This window comes from Spea bombifrons, chromosome 7 (genome assembly GCF_027358695.1).
Source record: "Spea bombifrons isolate aSpeBom1 chromosome 7, aSpeBom1.2.pri, whole genome shotgun sequence".
NCBI lineage: Eukaryota > Metazoa > Chordata > Amphibia > Anura > Pelobatidae > Spea > Spea bombifrons.
In genome coordinates, this window is record NC_071093.1 from 27,799,856 (window position 1) to 27,811,795 (window position 11,940).

An 11,940-nucleotide genomic window follows, 5' to 3' on the forward strand; every position below is an offset into this window, starting at 1 on the left:
CCAGGCACTGATTGTGGTGCACCATAAGTGGCATATGTGTCATCAATATAAACTGAGTGAGACATTGACAGTGGTACAGTATAACTCCCATCATCATCATTTTTGTTTGCATTTCTTTGCTTTTTCACTTACTCTCACTCTTAAATGCTCACTCACTCTTACTCTCTCTTACACCGACTGCTTCATACCCCTGCCTTTTTTCTTTAGAGTTTCTTTCTTCTTTTTTTAGTATCACTGCCTGCAAACACCTAGTTATCACACCTCATAGCATACTCTCTTTCCCTCTTTCTGTCATTCTTTTCCCGGTTGTTTCTTTTCTCTCCCTCTTCATTTTCACTACCTCTTTCATCTCTGAATCTTCTTTTCTCTCCCCCTCTTTTTATTCTTTCTTCTACAGAAACTTACATCCATCTATGACACACGCTCCCCTTGACCTTGACCAGAGCTCCAGCAAATACAAAAGAGGTTGTCCAGACCAGAGGAATCAGGAACGGAATAGATGAGGACTGGGGAATTGGCTGGGAGAATGAGAGAGGTGGTAGACGGCTAGATGATCCCTCACATATTTTACTTATGCCGGTACTAGCTTCAAAGGACCGATTACTGGCTGTGCCAACCCTATGCAAGATGTTGAAACACAGGAGAGGCTTTATTTGGAAAAATAATACAGAAAGAACACTAACAAAATAATAAAATGACTGTATCGAAAGAAGATGTACAATAGGCATACTTCTTGAAAACACTCTGTGCAATTAAATATCCTTACATTTTCAATATAAAGGTTTTTTTGTCAATCTAGCATTACCTCCAAGTTAGTCTTAATAAATTGGTTCACAGTTTATCGGTTACTGAACCTTTCCTCTGTCCATTTTTCTGGTCATTAACTTTTGAACTTGAGCCAGCCAAACATCAGCAAATAGGAGTAATCTCATTAAGCTTTCCTACCCTAGGGTAAAGTGACTCTTCGAATAGTGCTTAATTAATTACCTTGCTATTTCTACCTGATGGTACACCAGATGAAAAGGAGTTATTTCTGATGGGATTGCAGTGCTGTATAGGTTTCTTTTGAGGCGTAATTGGAAATACTAACTGTGATAATGTCTTGTAAATCATTTTGAAAATTCCTTGGCTGGTTTAAAACCTGGTGAACCAAACAAGGATGTAAATTGACTCAGCTTGCAGTGCAGCCACAATAACACAATCTGGGTTCTTAAGTGTTGTTCTGAATAATGATTGATTCAAAAGTATTTCAGAACTATAATAGCTCACCTTGTACAATTGTGTAGAATTGCACTAAAATAGAAGAGGAAGTTAATGTGTTTACATGCTAAAAGTAAGCTTCCTTTTAGATTCTTTATAAATTCACCGTGTGAAATAAGGTGAAGGGGAAAGGGATTTGTGATAACGCATTGGACAAATCACCAAAATTATAAGATCTTAATTCACATTTCTATGTTGCTAAATAAACTAAAATCATTGTAGTATCATTTTCATTTAATTAAAAGAATATAACACACATGTAGCACAAATTAATTATTGACATTGTCAAGTATGTGGCCTCTGCTGTTTTGGGAAACCTTTTAAGAATGTATATATATTGTATGCCAATTAAGGTAATACAGAGTCATTTTTATTAAGTATAATTTTCGGGGAAATTGTGGAGCAATCATCAGGAAAAAGCAATTTGTCACTAAAGAGAATGCCCCACATAAAGGGTGTTGCCTCATAACTGATCTCTGATATAAATATGGCACTTGTCTTTCAGTACTCTGCAGATAAGGAATTCTTAAGTTATACCTATATTGTATCAGAGACTGCTTGTGCGTGTTTGTATGTAAGTGAGGGTCATAAACCCACAGAGTAGGCTACCCAGAGCTCTACCTCATCTGGGGGAACCAGTGCTAAAATTAGAGGGACGGAGCTACCCCATGCAGGTTTGGAGTTGTGGTGATATGGGTGTGGAGTATGTGAAGAATAGGCATGGCCAAACAATGCTTCCTTGCAAGGAGAAAGAAGAAACTTGGAGAGCTGCTAGATATGCATAGTAGAGCCAGCAACATTCATCCTGAGAAGCAAGTCTACCTAAAAAGCACAGTACTAAAAACCCCAAGACACAATAAGCAGATGGCATATTCAACATGCACTGTCCAATCTAGTCCAAAACACGTTTACCTAAAAGGAATGTCTAGAGAAACCATGATAGCAGCATAAAATTATTCAAATTTTGAATGAAGGCTGCCTAATGTTCTGTGTACGCTAGATGCTCTGGTGGCTGTATGTTAAATTACAAGTTAATTTACTAGCCAAAACTTGAGACAATGGCCTAAAATCCTTGAATCATTACAAGGGAAAGAATTAATCTATCCAAATATGGTCACAACAGGAATAGCAAAGAAGGATCGGGACGTGGCAGGATCGGGACGTGGCAGGGGTGGAAATCGGCTATTTGAATATTTGGCTATTTTTGGGTGCTGTGGTCATGCCCTCAGTGACACTCACTTCTGAGGTCAGCCCTGTCCCTCCCTGCCCAGTTCAGTTGCCAGCCTTACCCCATCCTGCTGCTTCTCACACACCCAGCAAAACAGGTGTTTTACATAATATGTAACCATCTAACCGGAGCTTTTGTTGGACAGCCCGTTCCTAAACTGTGGGAATTGGCCAAGGACTAATTAAGGTCTGAGTCAGGAAAAATGAGCAGACACAAAAAATAACATAATTTCAAAACAAAACGTTCTACAGTATTTGTATCAACAAATGTATTCAAGGTTACCTGTGATGAGGTTGAGGTCAAGGCCCTGTTTGGGCCAGTAGGTTCTTCCACACCAAACACATCCAACCATGCCTTTATGGACCTAGCTTTGTACACTGGGGCACAGTCATGCTAGAATAGAGAATGCTCTCCTTCAAACTGTTCCCACAAAGTAGGAAGCATAGCATTGTCCACAATGTCTTATAAGATTTCCGTTCACTGGAAATAAGGGGCCTAACCCCTGAAAAACAGCCCCATACCATTATCCTTCCTCCACCAAACTTTACAGTTAGCACAATGCAGTCAGGCAGGTAACGTTATCTTGGCATCCGCCAAACCCATCAGACTGCTAAACAAAGAAACGTGATTTGTTGCTCCACAGAACACACTTCCGCTGCTCCAGAGTCCAGTTGTGGCGTGCTTTACACCACTCGATCCTAAGCTTGGCATTGTAACTTTATGGGGTCTTCCGCTTTGTGGCAGAGTTGCTGCTGTTTCTGAACCCTTCCACTTCCCAGAAATACCACTTACGGTTGACTGTGGAATATCTAGCACAGATAAAATTTCACAAACTGACTTATTACAAAAGTGGCATCCTATCACAATACCATAGTTGAATTCACTGAGCTCTTCAGAACGACCCATTTTTTCACAAATGTTTGTAAATGCAGACTGCATGGCTAGGTGCTTTAGTTTAAACGCCTGTGGCAATGGGTCTGATTGAAACACCTGCATTAAATAATTAAGATGTGTCCCAATACTTTTGTCCATATTTAAGTCAATAAAAACATAAGAACTTTATGTAAATGAACATCCATGACTCATTCTATAATAACTGAAAAATGTTCTTAACAAAAATTACACTTATGGCTTACACCACATACAGGGCCCTGCTCGTATCTAGTAGCATTGACCTTATCTCTTTCTTTACCCACTATCATCTACTATATGTGTATCTGTAAAACTATTGCACTAAACATTTTCTTCCACCTCATTGTACTAAACTGTTCCTCCTCTATACAACATGCCAAAGCACATCTCAACAAGATTGTATCTAAATTTAGACTAAAACAAACAGTGGAATAGTATACTTATTAGTCATAGATGGGTATTGTGAAGTATTCCCTAATCAAACAAAAAGAACTAAATAGTGATGGATCCGAGCCAAAAAATGACTTTGTGGGGTAATATCTTACAGCAGAAATACTAGATGCTTATATGTGCTCATTCTATCATCGCTGTCCCAGTCTGTTCTATGCTACTCTCAGTCCTTTTGTCTCATTCTCCATCTCCATAGTTAATACAGTATTATTGACCTTTGTCACTGGTTAACCCATTTTTTCCCTCTTAACCTATTTCTTTGCCTAACTTTTTCTTGACTCTTCCTTTTCTCTCCTCTACCATACCATCAACATTTCTGTAAGCTTCTCTCCAATGTCTCTTCTTTAATACTTTTTCATCCTGTCTTCATTTCAACCCTTTCCCCCATGTCAATTAACCCACATAGTGCAGACCTTCACTGTGCCTTATGGGCACATATAAAAAAGCCCCTTGAACTGATGCCCAAATGGGGCCATCTGACCCTGGAATATTTGTTTCTGGAAATAAATTGATTATACAGTAAAATTAATTTGCATGGTTTGATGGTCTTCTCCCATATATTTGGTAAATAAAATGTTATCATTTTAGTATATTTTTTCTATTTTGTGTTAAGTGTTATATGAGAGGATTTATATGTTAATGAAACTCGGGAATTACTTTCTTATTACTATTTAAAATAATTGTGGTTCTCTAAATATGTCTGGTATTATAATGCATGGTGGGTTTGGACAAATTAGTCATAACATGTGCAAATAATACCCAAAACTTCATAGCTAGCCTCAGGGTTTTAGAACTTATTGTTCAACAACACCGTACATAATCACACAGACATGCAGACTTAGTGTGATGTGTAAGGAGATATTTTCACAGTATTCTTATATGACTGGCAAAGGCTAAATGTAAAGTAATCTTTCATACAGGGTATTTTACATTTTGAAAACAACATTCTGTGTCAGTGAATTTTAGGAAGAATGGTCGAAAGAAGTAATGAAAAATGTATCATCTATATATCATTTACCGTCCAATGTGAGCACAGTCAACATGGCAGCTATGCAGGAGTACCTGATAACTAGAGTTGAGTGTCTCTAGTAGGGAATGCAATCTAGTTTTAGCACTCCTGAAATCAACAGATAGAACAGGTAGAACCATAAATCCAAGGGAACTGAGTAGACAGAATTCTTCCAGGGTCAGAGGAATGACCACCCGAACAGCAACAGTTCAGTATTTCTTAGCACACCACCGACAGAACAGGCAGTAGAGAGTCAAGCAGGTATGGGAGGCTGGGACAAGGTCAACAACAGCCAAATAGGTCTAGCTGGACATCAATCAGGAACTGGGTCAGAACAGCCAAGGGTTAAGGCAAGTGGTGTAGTCAGAAAGGTAGCCAAAAGGTCAGTCCAGATGTCAGCCAGTAACATAGTCTGAAAAGCCAAAGGATGGGACAATGAATACTGGGAGATGCAGCCAAAAGATTAAGCCAGAGGATAATAAGAACAGCTGCAGGTCAGTCATAGACTATGAAACAAAAATAGGCAACAATTGGCAAATATAACAGGCAGACTAATATGGCTGCTCACTACCATAGTAACAAATGCTGCTTGGTGGGTCTAGGTTTTTCATAAAATTTATATATTCTGGTGATTCATGGAAATAAAAGGGAATTGTGGTTGAACAAGCATTTGGTCAAAACGTGAAAAAAGTTCCAGGTTTTAGGTAACACAACACCCTTAGTAAAGAAGGGTTTAAATGTCCAGGTGTTGAGTTAAGTTCCAAAGACCATAATGAGGGTATTAAGTATTCCACTCTAATTTATTGTGGATACTAATTTAGGATAAACTCTTAACTGCCTTTTTTCAATCATAATGGATTGTGCATAACCTGTAAAACATAATAGCTATTGTATCTGTGTGGATGTTTGTTTACCTCTTGGTCAAGTAACCAGAAATGACCTTGGTCAGCATGTTCCATATTGACACTGACATTGTGTTGCTATATGAACAATGCTTTTTCTTTTCTAGATACAGCCACATTCTTTATTCCTTAGTACTAAAGAAATCAGCAAAATTGTTTTACAAGGTCCAAGGTTTATTGTGTTAAAAAATGCAATTCTACAAATTAATCAAATTTAAAATGTACCAGCCTCCGTACTAGTGTTTAGGACATATTGACAGAAGCACTTTGTGAGCTGTATTGCTAGCAAACACAAAGAAAGAGAGGAAGGACTAGCCACAGGTTAAGTAAGCAGTGTCAGGGTAAATAAGTTCCAATAGTCCTGATTTGTTTAGGACAGTAAGACTCATGGTCAACTGTTCCAGCAGATCACCATAAGTGTTTCATCCCCCTGTGCTTACCTTAGTATTATAGGGCCTCTAAAAGAACAGGCTCAGCAGTATCTGCAGTGTACTTTGATGTATTTTTATCCTACAGGGCTCAAATTGTGTATGCACAGAATTTTAATATTAGTAGATTTTTATTTTTTTATTATTCTGAAGGAGCTATTTGTGATCACCCTGTCCCAAGACTCCACTGTTCTTTTTCGGCCCCTGTCAGTGAGTTAATATACTTAGGGGGCTTGTGTGCAAAAAAGAATCTAGAGGTGGTTTATGGGACAGCTGCCCATGGAGCAGCAGAGAGAAGAGATAGCTATCTTTATACATGTAAAATCTTTGTCACATTGGTAGTCCTTGGTTTCGCTGAGCAGGGCTTGAATCAAAGTGTACTATGATTGTTTATGCCTTATGTCCTGTCTAGCTTGATCAGGGCTTTGCATTAACAAGGCTCTGGATGTTAGTGTTGACTGCTGGATAGTGTTGTGTACCTGGTTGAAAGGATGTCAGTGTAATGTGTAGGGGAAGGGGCTGTTTTACACTACAGGGCCAGAGCAACTTTGGTGTTTTTGCTATTTCTTTCTTCAACTGGTATTTCCCTCCTTCTTATTTGGTGTTCCCACACAAGTAATATATCATTTTTGTCTGGACAAGTAGGGCTTTTTTTAATCATATTCATAGGCGTAAGATTTTATGGATAAATATAAAAAAGACATTTATTCAGTTTTGCAGGTGATAGCGATTTTAATTGATGATGTACCAGGCACGTCATGGATCCTGTAGTTTTTATGACATACTTGGTATATCATTGGTCACAAAGGGGTTAAAGATGTAAGGAAAGCAATTACTTCTCTGAATAAATAGATAAACTCTGTAATTCATTAGCCAATTAATTCGTTGATGTGTTTTAAGAACTATTCTTTTTAATAATCTTTATATAAATATATTTGTCTTATTTCTATTTCAGGAAGAAAATGAAATACCAGCAAATGTCTTTGTGAAAGAGCCAACACCTGTTCCCAGCATAACTGAAGGGCATGAAGAGCCCACTGACCCAAACAAATCACAAGAGGAGACCATGCACACAATCGATCTGTCATCTGATGATGAAGTCAACCTAGAGGAAGATGATGAAATCATAGATGAAAAGTTGGAGAAAACCAGAGCTGAGAAAATAAAAAGATCCAGTCTCAAAAAAGTTGATTGTCTGAAAAAGGCATTTTCACGTCAAAATATTGAGAAGAAGATGAACAAGATCAGCACCAAGATTGTGTCACCAGAAAGGAGAGAAAAAATCAAGAAGTCTTTCACTCCCTCCCATAATAAATCTTCAAAAGGTTCATCATTCAAAGTTGTGCCGATCACTTTTAATGTGAAGAAAAAACATAATGAGGAAGAGACTCCCGGAGAGGGTGAAGAAAAGCCATCTGAAGAAGTTATATCAGAACAAGATGTGAATGCAGTTGATGTAGATCTTTCAAATGAGAAGACACCTGAGGTTTCACCAAGTGAAGAAATAAAAGCAGTGGTTGATTCAACAGAAAAAGAATCCAAGTCTGAAGAACATCAAGTAGTGAATAACAGCATTGAGCTGTCTATAATTGAAGATGATGATGATGAAAAGGAACTGGAACTTGACAGTGAGAATCCATTTAGCTCTGAATATAAGCCAGCACCCGAAGAAATGGAAGAAACTTATGAAGAACCCAAACATTCAACTGCACTTCAGATAGACCAAAGTGCCTAAAAGTGGTCTCAGTGTCCATGTATCTAACTCAATTTGCTAAATCACATAAGAATGTTGTCTTTTTGCAATTTTTTTGTTGAACTAGAGGTGATGTGCATGTTATAGAAGCAAACAGCACATTTTAGATGGGAAGAAATATTTAGATGAGAATCTGTAACAACCACTTAACAGTAGTTACAATAACCAAAAGTGCATTACGCTACTATTGTCACTACAACATAAACAACACTTTGGTAATTGGAAGTCGGTCACACTGATTTTCTTCCTATTCATAAAAATACTTTTCAAAGCTGTTTATATCTTAGATAATTTCTTTTTCATGTATTGCGTATTCATTTTTGCACAGAGACCTTACATCTTCGTATTTAACAATGACAACAGAGTATATGGTTTTAAAAATAAGCAAGATTTAACATTCAAGCATAAAAAGCTGACTTTCAGACCAAGGACATCCTGAAGTTAAGGTCAATGTCTACCTTACAGCAGTATTGACCTTGATGGCATTAATTCAGCACAAAAACTGGGACCAATATTCAAAATAACATGGCTATTTTATCTCTTACATTGATAATTGGGTTGGGATTTTTAAGTATCTTTTATAACCAATTAAAGTATTCATTACCGACGAACCCAGTAACAGCTATGGCCTCTTTGCTTCTTCAACAGACAGATTTTCCGTATAAATACATGAGCTGTGATCCTTTCTATTTGTCTTATGACAATGTATTTCTCTAGTACAATAACAAGGCTGTACACTTTTTATTTTAATAGTTGTACAGAAAAAAATATATAAGATATGAACAATAGAAAAGTATAAAGAAAGAAAGGAAATAACAAAACACATTATTTTTAAATAGACACATCCCCGAACCTTCACTGCTTTGTATTAATGAGCGTTTTAATTAAACACCAGAATTTATATACTTGATATACAAATATATATATATTTATGTATCTTGTTCAGTAAATGTTACATCTTCTGTTAACTACTGTAGTTTTTTTACTTTCTTTTAGTAAGGAATTTTGGTGTATTCTGTTGGGAACTGACTGAGGTTGATTTTTAGCAGTATGCATCAAGCTGGCTGTGTCCTTTTTTGAATGGGCATGATATTGTATCTTACAACAGATTATAATATATACAGTTAGTAGTAATACTTAATGTTTTCTTTAATGAAATGAATTAACTAACATTTTGTTAGAATGATCACAATTATATTGCCTGCACTCGTGGTCAGAAGCTTCTTGTATATTTAATGAACATATAAAAAATAAGAAACATCTGTGAAGCAGACAAGCATCATTGTTTAAAATACAGCATTAAAAACATCTTTCCCAAAACCATTAAATGTCCAAACCATTCAAAGAAATAATTATTTAGTTATGCAACAATTTGCCTCATTAATATTTTTTCCAGGGAAAAAAATCCCTGTTTGTTTTTTTAAAAAAAATATGAATCCATTAGAGCAAACTTGCTCATGTTTATGTGGTTAAACAAAACTGTCTCACTGGCACAAGAAGAAAAGAAAGGGTGCACGCTCAATCGGTTAGCCCCCAAAGCATACACACACAATACTAATAATAACACGCTGCACCATCCAATAATGTATACATGTGCAGCACAACATTATTATTCATGTTGATTTGCTTAAAAGAGTATAGTGTTCAGTTTATGCTTTATGTAAGTGAAACAGCATCTTTGATGGAACTAAATATGAGGCATTTGATGAATTATCACAAAATAGGAATAAATAATATTTTTACATTGTAAAGTAGGTAGTAGCAGGTGGCATTTAGTAAGTAGTCCTAAATTATCCTATAGATTTGCTTTTGATTTTTCGAGCAACCGAGCATTTGAAATGTTCTGAAAAGCTATTTCACTTGTCCAAGCTACTTGTGGAACACTGATAAGACTCAATTGCATCTTGTAACACTGCAAGCAAATGCTTGTTAATAAGTTTTGGTAGGACATAAGATGTAAATATTCACTGAGGGCGTTATTCACTGATCCCTGAGCTTAGGAAGTAAGTTATGAAGGAGCTGAATTTACCAGTCTATGCATCTTAAAGCACTAGTCCAGTGTCCATTTGAATAACATTTTCCTGGACCAAGAAATAAGCGCACATGTCTTGTTGGAGTTATGAAATGAGACTTCAGTCTACTTTTCCTCTTCTGCATAACTCCATAAAAAAAAGAATTCCAGTATGCATTCAAAATTTTGAAAGGAATGGGGACCAGATTGTCTCTTTAGATATAACCTGGCTTATTTTGCCAGAAACGTTTCACCATGGTATTAAAAACGCATGTTAACTATGTTAAATTCCTATTAAGCTTAGTGATGAACTGGTATTGCAATTGAATTATGCCGTGTTTTGTGATAATTAAGAGATGTGATTAGAAGGGCACTCAAAGTCTGGGACAAGAACACCAAAAAAAGCATGTGAAATAATGCGCATATCCAACTGGATAATCATATGTAGATATGTTGTTGAAGGAGGCCACCTAGCCAAACTTTCCAGCTACCTGCAAAGCCTAAATAATGATGTTGGAGATATCCTGCTCACTTCATTGTAAATTCTTCACAATTTGTACTTGTTTTTCACATTATTTATGCTAGTCGGTGTTATATTCATCATTTATCACTTTTTTCACTTTCATAGAGTCTTCTTTGTTTTACATACTCACTTTGTTCACCATATAAACTAAAAACAAACCTCGATCTAGCCAGTTTTTATATTTCCTGGCCAAAATCTATATTATTTGTTTCATCAATTTATGTCTAAAAGCTAATGGAGGTTAAAGAAAATTCAATTTCTGTATTGTAATATAATCCAAGTAAATCCATAATAAAAAAATATATATATAAAAAGAAACATTTTACATTATGGTTCAATATATGTAATATATTCTATTGAATACCTGTGTTTATTTGGATGCATTGGTCAATGTCCTGTGATGGGATCATTACCTGAATAATGAAAGCAGAAATTGGTGGATCTGGCTGGAGGATGGGTTGTATGTGCGAGGAAAGTGGACACATTACAGAAGTCAGGGGGAGGATTTACAAGCCATGATAACCAAACATGTAGTCCAGACATTCACGTTGTGAATAGCATGGGATTTGGGTATATGAGAATTATGCAACTTGACAATGTCTAAAAAAAATGAGTAGGAATGTGTTTAAGAGAAGATCATGTAAGTCAACTGAAAGTCAGTGTGGAAAGGAAGTAGACTTATTCAACTCTGTTGAGCATGTATTAGCAGTTATGTAATTTCTTGGATCATTAAAACTTTGTCTTTTACAATTTTTGATAGCTTTGGTCATTTTGAACTTTTGGTGGCAAGTGTGAGACATTAGCTAGTAGACTATGCACTAAGAAAAAACAAATAAAAGTAAGTGCAAACCTTTAAACTAGAGTGCGTTAGCAAATAAACTCGTTTCACAAAATAATTTCTGGTCAAATGTAGTAATATCTAGACTTGGGCGCTGGCCAACTCTTCGTGTTCGTCTTCGTGGGGGGAAAAATCTTCGTATTCTGCAAATATTCGCCCATTCTTGTGTTCGGTTTGGGCGAATATTCGTGTACATGCTTTGTGCACGGACTACGCAGCAGCTTTGGCGCCAGGATTTTAAATGTCCATACAAGCAACTCTATTGGTCGCCTGCAGGGGCCTCCTCTGCCATCAACCAATGAAGTACACCTGGTTGATGGCAGACAAGCCCCCTACTTGCGACCAATAGAGACGCTTGTACAAACTTTTAACATCCTGGTCCAGCAACTTGGCCAGCAGAGACCACTGGTCTCCCTGCTGCAACAGTTAAAGGTCCGTACAAGCAACTTTATTGGAGCAGGGAGACCAGTGGTCTCTGTCGGCCAAGTTGGACCAATCAACCCCTGACGGCGAACCTATAGGAGCGGAAATCCGTAGGTTCGCCATCAGGAGTTAAAAAGGCCGTGCGAGTGAGCCTATTGGTCACCTGCAGGGTCCTCCTCTGGCATCAACCTGCAGGCGACCAA

General features: G+C 37.0%; 1 protein-coding gene across 1 annotated transcript in view; it reads left to right on the forward strand.

The window, feature by feature from the left end:
* The window catches only part of CAVIN2 (caveolae associated protein 2), a 28,214-nt gene extending 16,988 nt beyond the window's left edge, over positions 1–11,226 (forward strand). Inside the window, exon 2 of the mRNA XM_053471804.1 lies at positions 7,145–11,226. Coding sequence (XP_053327779.1) covers positions 7,145–7,924 — 780 coding nt within the window. The 3' untranslated portion in view covers positions 7,925–11,226. The remainder of the gene's footprint in view (positions 1–7,144) is intronic.
* Positions 11,227–11,940: the final 714 nt, after the last annotated feature.